Consider the following 21,986-nt stretch of genomic DNA (forward strand, 5'->3'; position numbering starts at 1 on the left):
TAGCTCTCAGCTACTTCTCCAGCACCATGGCTGCTTTGCTTGCTGCCATGCTCTCCATCATGACGGTAATGGATGAAACCTCTGAAACTGTGAGCAAGCCCCAAGGTAAATAATTTCCTTTTTAGTTGCCTTGGTCATGGTTTCACTTCAGAGCAATTTAAAAGTGACTAAAACATATATAAAATATTTTGGGGGCTGGGAGGATAGTTCAGTCAATAATTCACTTGCCACTAAAGCATGAACCCGAGTTAGAGTCCTAGCACACACACACACACACACACACACACACACACACCCCACACACAAACAAAAACAATGCCCACTAGGCAAGGCGGTCCATCTGTAATCCCAGTGCTTGGGAGGCAGCGATAGGGAACCTCCAGAGCTAACTGGCTAGGTGGGTTTGGGTTGAAGTGAAGGATCATGTTTTGATGAAATAACGAGGAGACAAATCTAGGAAGACACTTGGTATCAATCTCTAGCACACACACACACACACACACACACACACACACAGAAATTCGAACAGGATACACAATATACACACATACATACACATCAAATAGCATCGTATTTTATGACAAATACACAAATTAAAACTTCTTAATAATGAAAGCAAGGTTTTATTACAGAATTAATAAACAATATATTATAGTAAGAAATACTAAAACCAACATAAATAACTTGAAAATTAGACAAACCTTAGCAATTTTTGAAAGATACAAACATACCCAGGAAGGAACAGAAATTTTGTTTAGCCTTAAGCAATTAAAAATATTAAATTAATAGCTGAAAAATTTTCAAATGCAATAATAATAATCTACAGGTCCACAGTAATGAAATTGTAAATACCAACAAAACTTAAAGGTAAAGTAAATCTAGTCTGAAGAACATTTTCAAGAATATAAATATGACCAGCTTCCTGTTTTATGATCCGAAACTCTCTGTGACAACCTAACCAAAACTATCAAAAGATCAAATAGACCAGTATTCTTGTACATAGTTGTAAAAATCCTCAGGAAAACATTAGTAAATTGAATCTATCAAAACACAAAGTATAATACAGCATCACAAAGTGGTTGTTATCCAGTAACTCAGTTTCTGAAAAATGAGATCACTATATTAATAATTTCACTATATTAAGAAATTTAATGCCAGGCTGCAATGGTGCACACCTTTAATTCCAGCACTCGGGAGGCCGAGCCAGGCAGATTTCTGTGAGTTCAAGGCCCGCCTGGTCTATAGCACAAGATCCAGGATAGGCACCAAAACTACACAGAGAAACCTTGTCGCGAAAAACCAAATAAATAAATAAATAAATAAATAAATAAATAAATAAATAAATAAATAAATAAATAAATAAATAAAAGAAAAGAAATTTAAGAAGAAAAATAAAATGACTGTGTCACCAGCCAGAAAAAAGCAATTGATAAAAATAAGAACCATTTGTCAAGATTTTAAAATGAAAAGTAACTTTTATTTTCTGTGTTTTAAAATTTTTTTAGATGTATGTTACAAATATAAGTGTTTTGTCTGGTGATCATGGAGGTCAGAAGAAGGCATTAGAGTCCCTGCAACTGGAGTTATGTATGATTGTGAGACACGATATGATAGCTCCAAAATGAACCGGGGCTCCTTCCAAGAGCAGGAAGTGGTTTTAACCAGTAAGCCATCTCTCCAGCCCATTTTCTATTTTTATTTGTTCGTTTATTATTTATTTATGAGTTTTCAAGACAGGGTTTCTTTAGACCAGCCTGGCCTCAAACTCACTGAGATCCACCTGCCTCTTCCTCCTGATTGTTGGGATCAAAGGGGGCAACCACCACAGCCCAGCCTGTTTGGTGTTTTTCCTTTTTTTTTTTTTTTTTTTTCCGGAGCTAAAGACCGAACCCAGGTCTTAGGCAAGCACTCTACCACTGAGCTAAATCCCCAACCCGTTTTGTGTTTTTAAAACTGGGCTTTGCTATTTTGTTCAGGCTTGTCTCCCGCAGTCTTCTGCTTCTGCCTCCCAAATGCCACAACTATAGCCATGTTTCAGGGATATTTTTACTATAGCCATGTCTCAGGGATGTTTTTACTATAGCCATGTCTCAGGGATATTTTTACTATAGCCATGTCTCAGGGATATTTTTACTATAGCCATGTCTCAGGGATGTTTTTACTATAGCCATGTCTCAGGGATATTTTTACTATAGCCATGTATCAGGGATATTTTTACTATAGCCATGTCTCAGGGATATTTTTACTACAGCCATGTATCAGGGATATTTTTACTATAGCCATGTCTCAGGGATGGTCCCACTACCACATACATCAGAGAACTAGGGACATTAATACACGAGAGTGTTTTCTAACAAATGCATTTTTGATGTATGGGGTTGTGCATGTATGGTTTTTGCACCATGTGCCTGCAGTGCCCACAAAATCCAGAAGAGGGCATCTGTTCTTGATGGACACCTAAAGAGAGTGGTGGATTCCAGGGAACTCAGGTACCTAATGTAGAAAGCCGATCTGTGCATCCTTCGGACCTGGGGCCTTTGGGCGAACAGCCGGGCTCTGGACCCCTGAAACATCTCTCCAGCAAGGGCCTGGTTTTTAAGAGAAAAGCTTCTGTTCTTTTGTCCACTCTATCTGACTTTTAGTCCCTGAGCTTGAGACCTGGCTTGGGAGAATCCTCCAATCAGGCAGTGCTGCAGTCACACTCACATAGTCCACATAGAACTTTGAACCAAAAACGACGCAGGCAAGTGCATAGACACCTATGACTTGAGGACCTCAGCCTCGTGAACGGAAGTGCGCAGAGGGAGGTGAAGTCACCTGACCCCAGCTAAGCCAATCACAGTCCAGCTGACCCAGCTAAGCCAATCACAGTCCAGCTGACCCACCTAAGCCAATCGGAGTCCAGCTGACCCAGCTAAGCCAATCGGAGTCCTCCAGTTGCGGCACTAAATTTGGAAAGGAGCTGTTGGGGACCTCACATGACTTTTCGAAGATCGCGCTCTGGTCTGGAGGTCACAGCTGCCGCGCCTGAGGGGGTGAAAAAGTCGGAAGATTCATCCCACTCTCCCGCTCAGGTAAATAAATGGCAGAAGTTTCTTTTTTAAAATTGAACCTGTTATGGGATTAACCGCCAGTTTCCCTGGATATCTTCACAGTGTGGCATTGTTCGCTCGAGGCTTCGGTTCCATTACTTTGGCTGGAGGAATCTGCCTTGCTCGCTCATTGCATTGTTTCCTAGGTGTGAGTGGCTTTTATTCTGTGACCCATTGCCTTATATTCTCAATTTAAAATCCTTTGCACAACCTTTAAGCTCTTATTTAATTATTTGTGTTTCTGAGCTGGGTGTGGTAGCATATCAGAGCCTGAAGCCAGCAGATTTCAAGTTCTTCCTCAGCGGGGTTACATGGTGCGGTCTTGTCTCAGAAAAAAGAAAAGAAAAGAAAAATCATAACAAAAACTACAACAAAACAATCCTAAAAAAAAAAATGCAGCCAACAATAAAAAAAAAAACATTCTTTGCATCCACCTGAGTACCAGGTTTATCCTTGTTTAAAAAAATACATTATTTTTTTCTCCCTTTGCATCAGCCTGGGTACGTGGTGAACCTTGTCTAAATAAAACAAAACAAATTTTTTCCTTCCTTTGCATCTTAGTCTTACTAGTTTTCATAAGTCAGCTTTTAAAATGGTAGGAAAATGAGCTGTGAAGATACTTATTTCCCTTTCAGTTTATTTAATATGTATTTTAAATGGATTTTAATTTGAAATACAAATACATACTGGAGACCAGTGTGATTTCATTTTCAAGGCATTTAGAACTTTTTTCAGTTACCTGCTGAGTCTTGTCAGAAACCTCATGATTTTCCTGTCTTTGCATTCTGAAAGTGAGAGTTATAGGTGTTTGCCTCCATGCCTGACCTTTATCTTTAAAACATTTAGAAAATAATTTTACAATTCTAAAATGTGTTCTCCAAGATATCTCTACTGAGAGATTTCTTATAAAGCCATAAAAATGTCAAAACTAAGAGATTAACATTGAAATAAGTTATTACAGATTTTATTTCCATTTTTCAGTGTTATCCTTTACTTTTTATTATAAATTTTTTATTGAGAATTTCCTACATGTATACAGTAAAATATGATCATATCCACCCCCATTTCCCCTTTCCAACTCCTCCTACATACCCTCCCCTACATGATCCCCTCTCAGCTTCACCTTGGTGTCTTTTTGTTTATGATAACCCACTGAGTCCAAATATTGCCACATATATGTTATTTCAGAAGTATTCCATTTGTTTTCCAGGATCCTATTCAGGATACCTCATTGAATGTGGTTGTCATATTTCTCCATAGTCCCATCCAGGGGTATAAGTCTGAAATGTTTGAAGAGTACTGGTCAGGAATTGTTTTTATTCAAGTTTTGTGGGTTTATCTGTAGTCACAGTTTTCCTGTCCTGCAGCCATTCTCAAATAATCACAGAGACTTAATATTAATTACAAATGTTCTGCCAATAGCTAAGGCTTATTACTAACTAGCTCTTACATTTTAAGTTAACCCATATTCCTTATTTATGCTCTGCAACATGATGGTACCTTTATTAGCATGGCATGTTCACCTCCTGCTCCCTCTGTGTCTGGATGCCAACTCTAGACTCCATCCTTCTTCCTCTCAGCATTATCAGTTTGGCTCTCTCGGGTACCATTATCCTGTTCAGCTATTGGCCACCTTTATTAACCAATGAGAGTAATATATATTCACAGTGTACAGAAGGATTAATCACAAGCATTTCCCCCCTTTTTGTCTAATTAAAAAGGAAGGTTTTTAACTTTAACATAGTAAAATTGTATTCAACAAAAACAGTTATTAAGAATTTTGCTTATCTAGTCCATTTATTTGTATTTGACAAAAATAGATTATCTCTTATCCATCTTATCTTGGTGAGTCTAAAGTTTTATACCTCATTTGCTTTCTATCATAACTAAGGAAAACTGTAAGCTTAACCATATAGTCTTCTACTCCATCAGAATCCCAGAAGGATGAAATGTTACCTAATGACAGGGACATCAGGATACCTGGACAGTCACCTAAAGTTCCTCTATAATGTTGGGGCATCTAACTCGGACCTACAGTCCTAGCATATCTGATAGACTTTCCTGTGAAGCAGGGAATTTTGAAGGACTGCCCTTCCTTGTCTTGGCAAAGTCTGACTGTCATTTTCTTTTGCATCCTGTTGGTCCAGTATGGACAGTGACTGTTAGCAATTGAGGCAAGGTGAGTTTCTTTGGCCAAATGGCTAGTTTTGCCATAGGAAAGCAAAGGTTCTTTGATTCCTATCATCTTCCTTTGAAGTAAATTGGTGCTACCAGGAGCAGACATGTCTCACTGTCATTAAAAAAAAGCCTTAGGTTATTAAACATATTAAATGCCATATTCTGTAGGTCTTTGAAGTGTTTGAAGACCATCTGTCTATCTAAGTATGGCTGTGTATGGCTTTGAAAACATACCTAACAAGACTATAAGTTTAACTATCACAGACGACTATTAATCTGTATTTCTTAATTATATATTACATTTTTAATGAGCTGCGTAAACATGATATCTTAAACAAGAGTAGAAATATACATACAGTATAACAAAATTAACTTTAAATTTGTATCAATAAACCATAGTCCATACCAATGTAAAATATTTAAGATTAATACTTGCTTTTTGAATTAAAATAGATTCAATAATCTATCCTTTTATCCTATCATTTCTATACTCTCCCCCTTTTTTTAGAATGAGATCCCTGAATATAATCTTTTTTTTTCATCTTTTTTTCCTGAACATTACCAGTAACAACTTGAACCAAGCCCCCTTAAATGATAATCAATATCCATAACCCATCTTTTGGGAATGTGGGTGTAGTTCTCTAGACTGCTTCTTGTTGTTTGTGGGTGCTGCTATGTTTGGGGGAACCTGAGAAAATTTAGGATTATGATCAAGTCCTGACTGTGGTATTCTGTGAGGCTGTATCATCTCAGCCAGCATCCTTGAAGCTGTTTTGTATGCAGACTTCTGAGGAGAATGTAACAGAGGCATTTTGAAATACTGAATCACCTGGGACATCTGTTTTGTGGTTTTGTCATCTTACTCTGAAAATATAATTTTTTTGGTTTTTCAAGACAGAGTTTCTCTGTGAAAATATAAAAATTTTTAATGGTGACATACATACCTGCATTAATACAAATATAGAGTGTGCATTGTACATAAGTCAGCCAAAGATGATTTTTTGTTTTATTTTTAGCAGGTAAAATATACATCACGTCTTGTAGTTTTTCTAGGTTTATTTCTTTATATTTGTAGTCAAGTTTTTCAGGAGGTCTTCCACAATCAAACCTGATTTTCCTTAAACCAGAATGAGTCCATAGCCTCTCATTTCCTGTGGAAATATAAGCATAACCTTTCCCCCAATGTTAACATACCTTTTGACTTAAATTTTGAAGTCAAGATATTTTTAAAATATCTAGCATGGTTGAATCTAGCAGGTTTTGTAATCCAGTGTCTCTTAGCAGCTAGAAAATTCAAAGATAACACAATAGAATAAAGGATCCAGACTCGGTGTATTTCCCATCTTTATGTGGCTTATATTTTTTATTGCTACATTTTTTTCTATACCACTTTCCTTTTCTCTCACAAAGTTATGCATATTTTTAAACACACTGCAACCTCTTTAGAGGTGTTTTTATTTGTTTGTTTTTTCTGTTTGCATCTGTCTTTACTGCATATCTGTAACCTTTTCTGTCTGCATGATCAGACAGCATCCTGGCAGAACTTGCACTGATAGCTTAAGCCCACAGGTAATGGCTAGCAGAAGCCTCTCTGTACTGTGGCCTGTGTGAGAGACTGTAGGAACCCACCACCCCGCTTAGTTCACTGCAGTTGGCGGCTCAGTCTGGCAGGCCACTGTAGGGAGATGTGTCTCTGCACTTGAGCTGGCATGAGACTGTGAGACTGGGAAGCTGTATTTATCTCTATTTCTGTGTATTTGGAACCTTTTTAAAAGCGTTCTGGGGCTTTATGTGGATGTATTCCACCCTTCTTCCTCCCAGCATTCTCAGTTTGGCTTTCTCAACTAACCCCATCCTGTTCAGTTACTGGCCAGTCAGCTTCTTTATTAACCAATGAGAGTAATCCATATTCACAGTGTAAAAAGAAGGATTATTCCACAGCACATCCCTTAAAAAACAGATTATCATACAAAATGTGAATGATGACATTTTTAGTATGTATATCATGGTCCTTTGCTCCTGTTCCCTCTCAGTGCCCTCTCTTGTCCCTTGAGCCTCTTAAGATAGTTATCCTTCCTTCACTCCAACAGACCCTTTCTACTGTCATTGCATATCATTGTGTATATATGAATATATATTTACATATTAAATCTAGGTTCTTCCTGTGAGAGCAAGTATGTAATATATCTTCCTGAGACTGGATGATGTTGAGTAAACTGATGATTTTCGGTGCCATGTATTTACCGACAGATGGCATCATTTTGTTTCACTTTATCACTGGGTAATAGCTTAATTTCATATGTACACCTTATTTCTTGGATCCATTCATCTGTTGATGGAATTATAGGCTGATTCCATTCCAAGGTTATTGTGAAAAGTAACATAAGAAACCTGAATGTTCAGGTATCTCTATGGTGTGTTGATTTAGATTGCTTTGTGTAGTATGTGTGAAAAGTAAGAGAGTTGTAGTTTTCATATTTTCAGAATCTTCCATAAAGATTTTCATATTTTCTCCAGTGTTTAATAAGCATTCATTTCCCTTACATCCTCACCAGCATTTGTTTCATTTAGCATATCAAAGTATTTTAATTATTTATTTCTTATTGCTAATGAAGTTAAACATTTATATTTATTAGCCATTTGCATTTCTACATTTGAGATCTGTTCAGTTGATTAGTCATTTATTAGTGTGTTGGCTTCTGTATTTGGTATTTAATGCTTTAAGTTCTTTAAAGATTCTAAATATTAATTTTCACAAATGTGTAGCTAGAAAATATTACCATTCTGTCTATTGCCACTCTATTGTTTCTACTGTTCTGCAGAAGCTTTTTAATTTCATGCAATTTAATTTGTCAGTATTTGCTATTGTTTCCTGAATGTGTTTTAAAGAGGCTTTTCTGTGCCTGTATCTTGAAGTGTGTTTCTCATATCTTCTTATAGAAGTTTCAGTATGTCACATCTTACATTAGGAACAATGATCCACTTTGAATTGATTTTTGTAAAGAGAGACAGGGATGCAGTTAAATCTCTCTACATTTAGATGGCTGCTTCTACTAAACTAGCAAAAATTACAAAAGGTTCTTAAAAAATTTTTCTTTTCTCAAGTGGATGTTTTGGGCATTTTTTCCTCCAATATCAGGTGATTGTAGATATATAAAATCTTATTTCAGGGTTGTCTATTTCATTCTAGTTACTTACACATCTCTTTTTGTTGCAATAACATGCTATTTTTGTTGCTATTGCTCTATGATATAATTTGAAAGCAACTAATATTTACTTGCTAATTCCTCTATATAGGAGGTCTTTTCCTCTTCTACTGTCTTCTTCAATTTTTTTCTTCAGTGTTATTAAGTCAGATTCTTCCAGTCTTTCACTTGCTCATTTAGGTCTATTCCTTGGTATTTAATTTTTGAAGGTATTGTGCATGGAATAGTTTTTCTCATTTATTTGTCAATGTCATGATTATTGGCACATGGAAAAGCCACCAATGTTTGCACTTATTTTGTAATACTGATTTTTTTTGCTGCTTTTATCAAATCTACGTATTTTCTATTAGAGTGTTTGGAGTCTTTTAATTACAGGATTATAGCAAATGTTCTTAGGAATAATTAGACAGTTTCCTTTCATGTATTTTTTTATCATTTACCATTTTCTCTTGCCCTACTACAGTGGGCTAAGACTTCATTCAGTATATTAAATAAGATTGGAGAGGGGGGTCCATGTTTACTTGTTCCTGACTTGAGAAAAAATGCTTTCAAGTTTTCCAAGTTTAATGTGACTTTGAATATAGATTTATTATGTAGAGATATTTTATGGTGAGATATGTTCCTTCTAGCCTTTGATTCTTCAGGGCTTTTGTGATAAAGGCCTGTTTTGCACTTGTAAGATCATCATGTTATCTCTGACTCCAAACCTATTTACATGTGAAAAATCCTTGCATACCTAATATAAACCAAATTGATCATGATGTTAAAATATATTATTAAATTCACATTATAAAGACTTTATTGGAATAAAGTAATCTATTAATAATGTATATCACAAAATCCTCATTTTCAAAAACTTTAGTCAGAACTAGGTTATAGATCATGGTATATTGTCCACATAGGAGAAGTTTAGCATTTCCTTTATGTTTTATCAAGTAGTTGGGGAGCATTTTTGAGGTCTGATAAAATGTTTATTTCATCCATGTATTTCTAGGATTTTCTTTGTTGGGAGTTACCTTAATCTTATTTTTTATATCTTTGTTTTATAATTCTTTATTCATTGACTTTAGGGGAAAACTGCTGGATATAATAATCTCACTTGACATTTATTTACTGTGATGCTTAGAACCCATCATTTGCTATTTTTGTGGCTTTTCAGGTTTTTGACAAGAAGTCTGGTGTTATTCTGACTGGTTGTCACTTGTAAGTGACATGGATGTTTCTTTGCAGCTTTTGATGTTATGTCTTCATTCTTTAGTCTTAGCATACTGTCCATGTTCTATAGCAGTACATTTTACTTCTGATACATCTTAGAGGTGTTATATCTGTTTGGAGTCTAAATGCCTCTTGTGCTTAAAATTTATTTATTTTTCTGTAGACTCAGGAAATAGTCTGCTTTAATTTCTATGACTGTTTTCTATGTCTTAAGTTTGATCTCCTCTCATTTTTCTACTGGTAGATGTATTTTATCTTGTGGTCATACTCCAGAATTTGTGCTTAAGATTGCTTATTTTTTCTTTACTCATGTGTAATATAATATTTTCTTCAACTTTACTTAAAGCCTTATTGTTTTTAATTCTGATTAATGTAGCTTATTGATACTTCCTACAGATTTTTATTGATGTAATTGAGTTTTTAATTTTCAGAATTTCTGTTTGTTTTCTTTCAAACTCCTTATGACTTTCTCATCTATGTTGCTGGCCTATACATACACATTCTGAGTTGATTTCATCACTTCATTCATATGTGTGAAAGCCCTTGAACCTGTTTTCTAGTATACTTTCAAACTGTTTGTCCAGCATTTTAAACACTTCTTCAATTTTTTGGATATGGCATTTGAGGAGATAGTTTCATCTGCTTTGCTTTTTCATATTTATATTTTTTTGTTGTGATCTCTATATCGCATTGGATGAGTATGTCTTCAAGTTTACCTTTCTCATTGGGTATAGTCCTTCTGTGGAGGGCTCAAGTCCCAAAAAGAAAGAAGAAAAGGAACCACTGTAATAGGTAAACTATATATAGAAGTACACTCAGAAAGTATTAAAGTTATCTACCATGCCCCACCAACTATGAATCAGATACTCACAGAAATAATGTACAGTAATATATTAAATTAAAACTCAGTTTGGGTAAAAGTGGGACTAATTGTACTCGATGGCTGTGAGAAAGAGCACATATAGTTGGGAGGAGTTTAAAGGTGGAAATGGATCTAGGAGGATATATGGGCAGGACTGGGGTTGAATACTAATAGAATACATTGCATGCATGTATGAAAATTTCAATAATTAATTAAAATGTTCTATTGTAAAAGTAGAAATAATAATAAATAATAAAGTAAATGAAGAGAACAGACAGGAGAAGGAAATAGAGCACTGAGATTTGTGCTGGAATTTTGGTCTTAGTGCATTCATTTCTCCCTCAACAGTAGACCATCCGTGAGAGGGAGGAGGCTGCTGCACCCTGAGGCCTTTGTGGACCAGCAAGTCGGAATTCTCCATTTCACCAGCATTGAACCACACAGAAGGTAAGTGGCTGCAGATGTAGAACTGGTCCCCAACCTCAATCATGGGATCACCAATGTCCTCAGTCATCACCAGGTGGTGGTGACTGCTCATGAACACACAAGTGATAGGACCTCAGAGCAGCGGGCCCTTCATTACCAGAGGATCTACTGCCTACATTTTATAGTGTGTCCTTGCCTGTCATTCACCCAGCCCATCACTGCCTTCGACAGGTGTCTCCCACAAAGCTGGTCTGGCAGACTCTCTCTAGTCCTTCTCATTTTGCAGTTGCTCCTTGTTTTCTTATTTCCAAGAGTATTTTTGTCTCAAGGAGTTAGCCTCTCTCCAGAGTGCACCTGGCTGGATATCCCTCAGACACTGAAGAGGGAAAGAATATGTTTTCCTTTTATGTGGACTAGTGCAACAGCAGAGTCACAGACCCAAATTTCCCAGATTGAATTAATGTTTGTGAGAATCTTGGGCTGACCTTTCAGGTAGGGGTGTCCATCTTTTTTTGTCATAGACATGTTACATTTATAGAGCCACATTTTAAGTGGCTTTTCCTCATTCCTCATACCTCCACCATGGAACTGATGCTGGAACATTTGGAGCTTGCTACTCGTGGATGGATAGCCTTTCTGTCTCTCAGCACTTTTAAGCTGTTCTAGCCTTTCCTTTGTGATTCCTGATGTTTTAATCTTTTTCCCTTTCAGTAGTCTATCTCTTCTTACCCTGGCTTCTCTTTTGCTTGTTTGTAAGGATTTGGATTTTTTGAGATAGGGTGTCGTGTAGCCCAAGGTGCATTTTTAACTGACTATATAGTTGAGAATACCTTGAACTACTAGTCCAGCTACTTCCACCTCCTGAGTCCTGGGATTGCAGGTATATGTGACTACACCTAGTTCTCTGACTCTTTCTGCTACTCTTACCATGTAGTCATTTTACCTAAGAATTTTATGTTTTCTTATGGCTGTATTGGAATTGTACATTTCTGAAAAAACACTTGTTCTAATGGCATCCATATTCCCCTTTGCTCATTTTAGTACGGGAGATGTGTTCACCATAGTGTTTCAGCAACAGCTTAATATATGATACCTGGCACCAGACATGAAATCTTCACAGCATGCAAGGATAACTGTGGGTTTTTTCCACTCTTTAGGTGCCCACTTCCCAGCTCCCAAATAAATAAACAAACAGAGACTTATTCTTACTTATGAATGCCTAGCCTTAGCTTTGCTTGTTTCTAGCCAGCTTTTCTTAAATTATCTCGTTTACCTTTTGTAAGTAAATTTGTTTCAACTCTGTGGTTTGGGTCCCAGGTTTTGGCACCAAAACATGAGTTTTGCAACTCTGGGGAAATGTAACCTGACTACTTGGGGAGTCAGGCAACATCTTGAGCTGCTTAGGACAGCTCTGATGGCTGGAACTGCAAAGAGACAGCTCAGCCCTAGAAGGAAATTTTTCTGACTGCCGGGGAGAGTCAGGCCTGGAACTGCTTTAGCAGGGAAGGCTATCCTGACTGTTCAGGAAAGTCAGTCCTGGAGCTGCTAGGACAGCTCTGCAGGGAAGGGTGTCCTGAACATTCTGGAGAGTCAGGCTACACCTGGTGTAATGGGTGATGGTCTCCCTACAGAATATAGCAATCCTGCTCCTCTCCTGGAGAGCTGCTACAGCTGAGCTTTGCTCAGCCCTGCTTAAGGGGGCTTCCTAGCAGAACTCTGTTTCTCTCAACTAATAAGATGTTGCTTCTTTTGCTTCACTCTACAAAAGAGGAAACCCCTGCAGAAACATAGCAATCTCCTCTGGCTCTGGAAAAAAGTGTTACTTTTTCAGCTTTCTCTTGCTCTGTCAACTGAAGGACATCTCAGCAAGGATCTTCTGTTCAGGTCCTCCTTATTCTGTTCACTGAGGGATGTCTCAGCAAGGATCTTCTCCACGCCAGTGAACAAAGATCTTTACACCCAAAACTCTTTTGAGAAAGAGATTTATTTGGGAAAGGAGGAGTCCAGGATGGACTACCAGGGTGGGAAGAACAGCCCACAACTGACCAGGCAAGGCAGTTTATATAGGATGTCTTAGAGGTGGAGTCAACCAGGGATTGACTAGTTTTTTTCTGCCCAGGAATTGGCCAGTTTTGTGGGCTAGGGACAGAGATGGCCCTGATTTCAGAGCCAAACTCTGTTTCTTTCACTGGCTTTTCTTGCCTTTTTGACACTGCTTCTAAGGCCAGGTCACATTTCTTTCACTGACTCTGATTCTAGGGACCAAGAGTGTTATTTTGGCACTAGATTCAGAGTCAGGGCATTTCCTTGGTTCTAGGTTTGGGGATAAAGTGTTCATTTCTCTGGCTCAGGTCCCAAACCCAGGCTGTGTTTTTGCTTCCCTGGTCCTGGGCCCCAGGGACAGGGTGCTACTGTCCTGCTCTGTGATTGGTTGGTTTCACAAGTCAGCTGGCCAGGGGCAGAGATGGCTCTGATCTGAGCCAAACTGTGTTTCTTTCACTGGCCTTAGCTGAGCCTTCCTTCCCTAGTTCTGGGCTACAGGGTCAGGAGGGGTTTCTTTACCAGCCCCTTTTCCCTACATCGTTTGCCTCTGGGGTTTTATCTTTCTATTTCTGTATACCTTTCTTTACTTCTTACTCTGCTGCTTGCTGTGTAGCTGGGTAGCTGGTCGCTGCTGTCTTCTCTTCTTCTCCTTTTCTCTCTCCTGCCTCGTCTCTCCTATGTATTCTCTCTGCATGCCAGGCCAGCCTATCCTTTCTCCTGCCTTGCTATTGGCCGTTCAGATCTTTATTAGACCAGTCGGGTGTTTTAGGCAGGCAAAGTAACACAGCTTTACAGAGTTAAACAAATGCAGCATAAAAGAATGCAGCACATCTTTGCATTATTAAAGCAAATGTTCCACAGCATAAACATATGTAACACATCTTAAACCAATATTCCACAACAGATGCTGCTGTAGAAAGTCCAACTGTGTTTATATTTTGGTGTGTGAAATATTACTATTATTCAGGTAATCCAATATAAATCTGTATATTTGGAAAGGTACCACTCCTTGCTACCCTGTTCTCATTTCGCATTTCTTTCTCATCCTTCCCTGAAGGAATAATATCATTCACTTTTTGCTCTAGTATCACTTACATTTATTTTACACAAAGGAAAGGTAACATATTTTCTTACATTGCCTTCTTACATGAGAGCATATTGTGCACATTTCTGTTTTTTATTTAAGAGCATTTCTTTCTTTACTGAAAATAGATTTTTTTCATATAATATATTCTGATTATAGTTTCACTTTCCCCAGCTCCTTCTACCTCCTCATTCACCCAAATCTGTAACTTTTCTTTCTCTCTCTCATTAGAAAACAAACAAATAAGACTAACAAAATAATATAAAGTAAGCTAGAATAAAACCAAACCAGAATAGGACAATATAGGCAGACAAACAGAAAAAAGAAAAGCACACATTCACACATGGAGAAAATCCATAAAAACAAAATCTGAAGTGTACTCAGAATTTGTTTGAGCCAGCAGCTCCCAAATAATGACATGGAGAGTTCCTATTAATTATGAGAGCTTGGCCTTAGCTTAAACTTGTTCCCAACTAGCTCTCAAAACTTAAATTAACCCATTTATATTAATCTGCATTCTGCCACATGAACCGTCACCTCTCCTCCACACTGTTTGTCTGACTTCCCTGTCTCGCTGGCAAATTCTGACTCGTCTTCCCAGAGTTCCTATCTCTGCCAGGAAGTCCTGCCTATCCTCTCCTGCCTAGCTATTGGCCATTCAGTTCATTTTTAAACCAAACAGAAGGTGCCTTGGAAAATACACATCTTCACAGTGTACAAAAAGATTATCCCACAACACTGAAACCATATTATATAAGCAAAAGACCTGTAAGGTTTTTTTAAATACCCAGAGGATGCATTATTTGACTAAAAAACAAAACAAAACTCCAAAAATACCATTGAGTTCATTTTGTGTTAACCATCTACTGCTAGGCATAGAGTCTACTCTTAAATCTGATTTGTATATTCAATGAGACTCTTGGAGAAAACTAATTTTTTCTTTTTGAGAAATTTAGAAATAGCTTCTGAGTTAGGAATGGGGCTTGTGTCCACTTCTGCAGACCCTGCACATATTGCCACAGTCTGTGGGTTCATAAGGGCATCATTCTGGTTGTGTCTAGGTCTTGTTTCCTTGGAGTCTTCCATCCCCAGTGACTCATAATCTTTCTGCCTCCTCTTTTGGAGAGTTCCCTGATGCCCTGAGGGAAGGGAGTTGGAGGAGATAACTCATTTGGGACTGAGTATTCCAAGCTAATAGCATCTCTTGAAATGCCTCCCTAATATTTCTTAAGGGATTTTCATTGTCCTTTTTTACACTTGCATCAGACACATTTGTATGGCTATTCCATACCATTTTAATCTACCTCTGTGTGAGGTTTTTAATTGTTTATATCTTGAAATTATACATAATGCTTCACTGAATATCCTTGGGTATGCATATATGTATATATATGCATATATATATATACATTTGTGTTTATAGAAGTAGATCTTTGTAAGATATTTAAAATTTTATTCCTTACCATTTCACTAATAATAGAACGCAAATCACTGTAATTTTGCCTACATGTTACCAGAGACTAAGCGATAACTTAATGTTTTTTTAATATACTGCATACATCTAATTGTCATTAAATTTGGGTATTTATTATTTGTTTTGTCTCTTCTCGACATTTTTGTGTGAACTGTTAGTTCATATCTTTTCTTCATTTTCATACCTTTTTGGTCCTTTGTTCCTCAGTTTTTGAGTTTTTTTTTAATAGGAAGCAGAGTTTCCTCTTGTCTGGGATGTTTTACTACTACATCATTTTAATCTGTAAGTTCTCTTTTGAAATGCTTGCATTTGATATTTTAAAATTCTTTGATTTTCATTTCGTTGGATCATATATTTCTGCCTTTCATTACCTCTAGTATTTGAGTGACATTTAGAAATCCCTTACCTACAGTAAGCTTAAAGAAAACCTCTCATGTTTTCTTCAAGAAGCTGTGTGATTCCACTTTTTGCTTAATTCTTTAACTCAATTTTTAGTTACTTTATACATGGCATGTTTTGTGGATCTACTTTAAGTTTTTTCTTTTAAATCTTTAAATCAATTTTTAGTTACTCTATACATGGCATATTTCATGGATCTACTTTAAATTTTTTCTTTTAAATCTTTAACTCAATTTTTAGTTACTCTATACATGGCATGTTTCATGGATCTACTTTAAGGGTTTTTTTTAAATCAAGTCTCACTCTGTACCTTGCATGTCTGTCTTTCCTTTAGTGGCTTCTCCACGTCACCTTTGGGTTTTTTATTTATTTTAATTATGATTTATGTGTATGGGTTTTTTGCCTGCCTATATATCTGTGTAGCAAGTTTGTACAGGGTCTTTAGTAACCAGAAGAGGGCATCAGATCCCCTGAAACTGAAGTGTGTTATGGATGATTTTCAGGACTGGGAATTGAATCCGTGCCCTCAGGAAGATCAGTCAGTACTCTTAACTGCTACCCCATCCTTTCAGCTCTTGGTTAAACACTGATGTCCATCAATGATGGATTCTATTTCTAAGGTTTCTAACCAATTTCATTGAGCTATTTGTCTATTCTTATAGCAATGATGAGACACTGTAATTACAGAAATTCTCTAGAAAGTTTTCGTTTTCTTGGTATGGTGTCATGAGTCCCTTCTCAAGTGTCTTCCTTCTCTCTTATTAGCTATTCTTGTGTATTCTTTCATATATGGACTATACCATCACACTGTCTAACTCAGTAAAATGTAGATATTTTTGAAATTGAATTAAATTTATACATCAACTAAGGGAGAACATTTTTTAAATGCTGAGTTTGTCAAGGAAAAGTCAAATTTAAATAGCATTGCTCCACAACCCTTATAATGGAATCTGGAGTCCTTATTCAATCATATCAGGCACATACACAACTGAATTTTGAACCAAAATACTGGAATATTTACAGATATCCCTAGGAAAGGAACAAGGTGATCTTGTAAAAGAGCACAAACAGCAACTTCTTGAATACATTTCACTAACGTTTGTAACAATGTGTGAAATCACCTGCTTTGGATGAGCCAGTCCCTTTATTTTAAGACTGTTTGAGTTTTTCATCACACAAAAGACGTTCTTGACAGATAGGGTGTACTTAAACTTTTTACACCATGAGCTACAACATAAGACAATCATTTTAAGAACATGGGACGTGTGTTCAGGAAAGCATGAAGGATGTGTCCCTGAGATTGAAATCCTGGAAGCCTCAAGAATAAGTACCACTTCTTTGTTGTTAAGTATGATAATTTTATCTTAGTCATCAAGTCATTTATCCAAGGACAATGCCATAATATGTGTGAGATGCTGTAGCAAAGTACCCTATTAGGTAGGTGGATGATCAACATTAATTTTGTTTTCTTATGGTTTTAATGTTTTTGCTTGGAAATTTTCTTTATTTGGCTTATTCATATTGTTTTACAAGATATCTAATGTAATCATGCTATTTTCTGTTTATCAGTGTTGTGTAGTTTTTTTTAGAGGGTTTGGTGTTGTTCCCGAAGTAGAAGAAAAACTTAGGAGCTTTCTGACTCTTTCATGTGTTACAAGATTCTTAATCCCAGAACGCAGAAGTCAGTATTCCATTATCAGATGACTATCTCTTAATTGAAGGGAACAGTTTTGAAGTCTTTGCCCTAAACTGTACTGCATTCTTTGATTTTATGTTTTCTTTTTCATTTTTAGGCTTACTTCATGACTAGTTTTTCCAAATATTCTTAAGGTCAACTTTAAGTTTTGTTAACCATCTTCTTTCATGTCTGCCTTGTGACATTTTGGTGTCTTCGTCTTCCACAAATACAGTGACAGGGGTGAGACAAAGCAAGGGCTGGAATGTCATTCTTTTTTTTAATCACAATGAACTTGGTGTTGTAATATTTTCTGTTGTACCACTGTTTTGTAGATTTATCTTTTTCTTCATCATATCTTATATACTATGGAGGGAAAATACTGGAGTCATGTAGCTAAGTGACCAAAATTGTTTTCTGTTCACTTAATAATGACTTCTTTGGGGGGGGGCAGATTTTTGGAGACAAGGTTTCTTTGTGTAGTTTTGGAGCCTAACCTGGAACTTGCTATGTAGAACATGTTGACCTTGAACTCACAGAGATCCACCTGCCCCTGCCTCACGAGTGCTGGGATTAAAGGCATGTGAAAGGCATGTGCCACAACTGCCCGCCCGGCTTACTACCCATTTCTATTTTTTTTTATCATATACATACTTTATACACAAGAGAGGGGGAATAGTAAGACACACACACACACACACACACACACACACACACACACACACACACACCCCTTGATACACTCACAAGTCACTTTCTAATCTGTGTCTATAGTAGATGTATCTAGTGTTGGCTATCTGGTTCATTTATTCTTTAAATTTCTACTTTGCTGGCGCTGGTTGCAAAGAAGAGACTGTATATGTTTTCCCAGAACTTCTAAATATTTTGCCTTCTGATTCAGGTTCACAAAGATGGATGCAAAGAACCCAAAGACACTGTTGGATCTCGCTATACAGAGTCTGCTGAGAAATGAGTCTATAGCAATCCAAGCTCTGGAGGATATGCCAAGAGTCTTTTTTGTTCCACTGTTCATTGCTGCCTTTGAGGGTGGCCATAAGAATATATTGAGTGAGATGGTGAAAGTGTGGCCCTATTACTGTCTCCATATTGGGTCATTAACTGTACAGGAGCCTCAACATGAACTCCTGAAAGCCATGATTGAGAATCTTCCAGTGTGTCCTTCAAAGAACTCTGCTTCTAGGTAAGACTGTATAATAGAAACATGGAAAGACAGAGGAGGTTATACCACAGCCTGCTACTCTCCCAGAAGGAGAAACAAGTAAATTCTGAAGGTTTATGTGTGAGGCTGTTGCCCACAAACTTGGTAACACATTAAAGACTGATTGTATTCAATGTTAATTATGAAATCTGTTACTGATTGTATTCAGTGTTCATTTTGAAATCTGTTACTGAGAGTTCTGTTGATGGGTTTACATAAGAGGTGTTACATTAGAGAAAGACAGGAGCTTTAAGACTGGAGGGGATCTAAGGTGTATAAAGGATAGGGGGGAGGCTGAATTTTCATGGGAAAGATTCGTTGATAATTAGGACAAGGAGTGTGAGCTATGGACAAAAGAATTGCTTCCTTGATGTCATTGTTGATTCTATTCAGTATCATTATCGTTCCCTATTTCTCAACTATTCTGTCTCCTCTTACCCCTACAGGAGACCGAAACTGAGGATCCTAGATTTAAGGCAAGACAATGACTGTAGGACCATATGCCATGATGTCAGCATCAAGGAACCTTTCTGTTTTCATTCTTGTGCTTATTCTGACAGCTCTATCCTGAAAATAGAAGGGCAGCATGGTTTTGTAAATACAGAGTCCATGGTTCAGTTCCCCAGGCCTGTCGAATTACTAGTGGATCTTTCCCTAGATGGCTCCTTAGTGGAAAAGGAATTTTTAGTTTTGCTTATAAGTAAAATGAGGGAGAGTTCAGGGTCTTTGCACATATGCTGTCGAGATTTGCAAGTTGATAAACTGTGTTACAGCAAATGCACCCTGAATTTTCTTGATCTCAGCTGTGTTGGTCAGTTGTCAATTGATATGGGTTCACTGAGTGACATCACCAATGTCCTGTCTCAGATGGACCACCTAGAGAGCCTCAGTCTGTCTAAAGTCACTTTTAGATCTCTGCGTGGGAAACTCTTTAAAAATTTCCTAGGTCACTTGCAACGTATGAACACCCTTAAAGAAGTCAGCTTCTCTTCATTCTGTCTCACAGGTCATCTGGACAGAGTGCTCAGGTGAGAGTTTGGGCCAGGGCCCTGGGTTTCCTTGAAGGCTTGTTGCGACAGGAAAGAAAACATTGTTGGATATTCCTAAACTCCTGAAAAGTTTTTATACTTTCCATTTTGTTGCTTCTGGGAATTTGAAACTGGAGACAGAATTACAAAAATTAAACATCCAGCAATGTACAGACAAGTATAGAAATAAAAGGTGAAAAACACTAGCCTTCTAGATATGAAGAAGAATAGGGATTGAGAAGGGGGAAGACTTTTTGCTGTAGCATTGATGCACCTCATCATAGATGCCCATACTTCACAGTGTCAGATCACTTTACTGATATGTATTGTCCAAGGCATAGGCCATGAAAATAGAGGTTGGTATGTAGGGACTGACCAAAGGGAGTTTTCAGTTGCCTGCTCTTTCTGATCCCTCCCCACTAAAAAGGTGAACTGAAATATACAATGGATAATGTTGTAAGTATCAAGTGCTTTCAGTTTTTTCTCTTAATATTTCTTAAAATCATTTGTTATAATGTGCTGTACACATTCTTAAGATTAAAAGAAATTGTATCTCAGTGTTGAAAACAAAACTTTCAGCCAAATGTGGTGGCACGGGATTTTAATCTCAGCACTCATGAGGCAAAGACAGGCCGATTCTGTGAGTTCAAGGCCAGTATAATCTCCATAGTGAGTTCCAGGACATCCAGGGCTACATAGTAAGAATCTGTCTAAAAAAATTCACAGAGTCACGAAACTATTAAGTGAACACATTAACACATTGACACATTAATACCCAATTATAATGCATGTGAAAAGTAGTTTATTCTAGATATAATGGTATAGTTTTCCTTATTCAATCTTCATTCTTCACAAGTTTTTTGTTGTTTTCTCCCTACAGAGTCCTGCCACCTGGTCTGAATTTCTTGTATCTGACATTCTGTGATCTTTCGCACAGAGACTTCAGATTTCTGGCCCAGAACCCTCAGGTCTCCCGCCTAAAGCTGCTGAATCTTAGCAACAACCCAATGTATTGGGATGATTTTGAGCCTTTTCAAACTCTTCTGGTAAATCTCTCTGGTACTCTTCGGCATCTAGAGATGAATCATTGCCTTATAAGTGATACTGCAATCTCTGTCCTTATCCCTGCCCTGATTCGTTGTACTCAACTCCGTGTCCTGTGCTTTGCTTTTAACCCCATCACAATGCCTATGCTTGTGACTATCATGAATAATTTAACACCCTTGAAGAATCTAAAATATGTGATTTATCCCATCCCTCTACATTGCTATGAACTGTGGCCTTTTCAGGGCTGTATAGACCGAAGGAAGCTTGCTATTGTACAACTACGGTTGAAGGTGATGTTAGCACTTGCAGAGAGGCCTGACATGAACTGGATCACTTATGTAGAGTAAATTTCACAGTCCAACACAGTTTCAACCCGATATGTACTATTTAAGTACTAAATGTTATTTCCTGGACCCACACACACTATATATATATATATATATATAATAGAAAATTACACTTAGGGAATACAGGTATGTAACTGATTCTTATTTAGAAAAGATGGAGGACCTCGAGAGTTCCTGTGTATCACTGGTCTACTATTGATATATTTCATTTTACTGACCACAGTGATGTGTATTGTGTATAGTACAGGATGATCAAGTCCTAGTTTGCTCTATCTCTGTCCACAGTGTTTGGTTCACTTGTTGGTACATCACACAAATCAGAACAATGACAGCCTTTCCTGCCTGTATTTGTGGAAGGGTTGGTGGTTCAGAAGACAATGTTTTCATCCCCTAAGTTACTTTAGGCTGGTTTTGGTTGCTTTTGGGAATCCATCAGGATTTAATAGTGGGGCCAGGAAGGAAAGACAACAGAGGCTCTGAGGTATCAATAGAACCTTCAAGAACATAAAGATCATTTCCTACTTCTTGATGTAGGTCTGCGCTAAAGTTTCTACTACTTCCCATGAAGTCCTCAGCTGGCTCTCCAGCCTTTGTCACATGAATTTTTAGGTGGGATTTAGGGTCCTTCCCATAATATTCCCCCTCCTTCCTTTAGTTCTCTTACTCTACTCCCAATTCTGTTAATCCTGTC

The 21,986-nt window shown here is 37.4% G+C and overlaps 1 protein-coding gene across 1 annotated transcript; it reads left to right on the plus strand.

Annotated features, from left to right (window-relative positions):
• The first annotated feature begins 2,951 nt into the window (after positions 1-2,951).
• Positions 2,952-21,412, plus strand: LOC143270762 (melanoma antigen preferentially expressed in tumors-like). Its single transcript, XM_076561815.1, has 5 exons — positions 2,952-3,074; positions 10,902-11,000; positions 18,556-18,855; positions 19,320-19,901; positions 20,782-21,412. The coding sequence occupies exons 3-5, from the start codon at positions 18,566-18,568 to the stop codon at positions 21,293-21,295; spliced, it is 1,386 nt and encodes a 461-aa protein (XP_076417930.1). The 5' UTR covers positions 2,952-3,074; positions 10,902-11,000; positions 18,556-18,565; the 3' UTR covers positions 21,296-21,412.
• The last annotated feature ends 574 nt before the right edge of the window (positions 21,413-21,986 follow it).

This window comes from Peromyscus maniculatus, chromosome X (genome assembly GCF_049852395.1).
Source record: "Peromyscus maniculatus bairdii isolate BWxNUB_F1_BW_parent chromosome X, HU_Pman_BW_mat_3.1, whole genome shotgun sequence".
Classification (NCBI taxonomy): Eukaryota; Metazoa; Chordata; class Mammalia; order Rodentia; family Cricetidae; genus Peromyscus; species Peromyscus maniculatus.

What these genes read in the sequence shown, in the direction of transcription:
- LOC143270762 (XM_076561815.1), top strand. Translation starts at nt 18,566, where the DNA reads ATGGATGCAAAGAACCCAAAGACACTGTTGGATCTCGCTATACAGAGT. An exon ending in TCAAAGAACTCTGCTTCTAG is followed by an intron (nt 18,856 to 19,319) that starts GTAAGACTGTAT and finishes TTACCCCTACAG; the next exon opens with GAGACCGAAACTGAGGATCC. An exon ending in CATCTGGACAGAGTGCTCAG is followed by an intron (nt 19,902 to 20,781) that starts GTGAGAGTTTGG and finishes TTCTCCCTACAG; the next exon opens with AGTCCTGCCACCTGGTCTGA.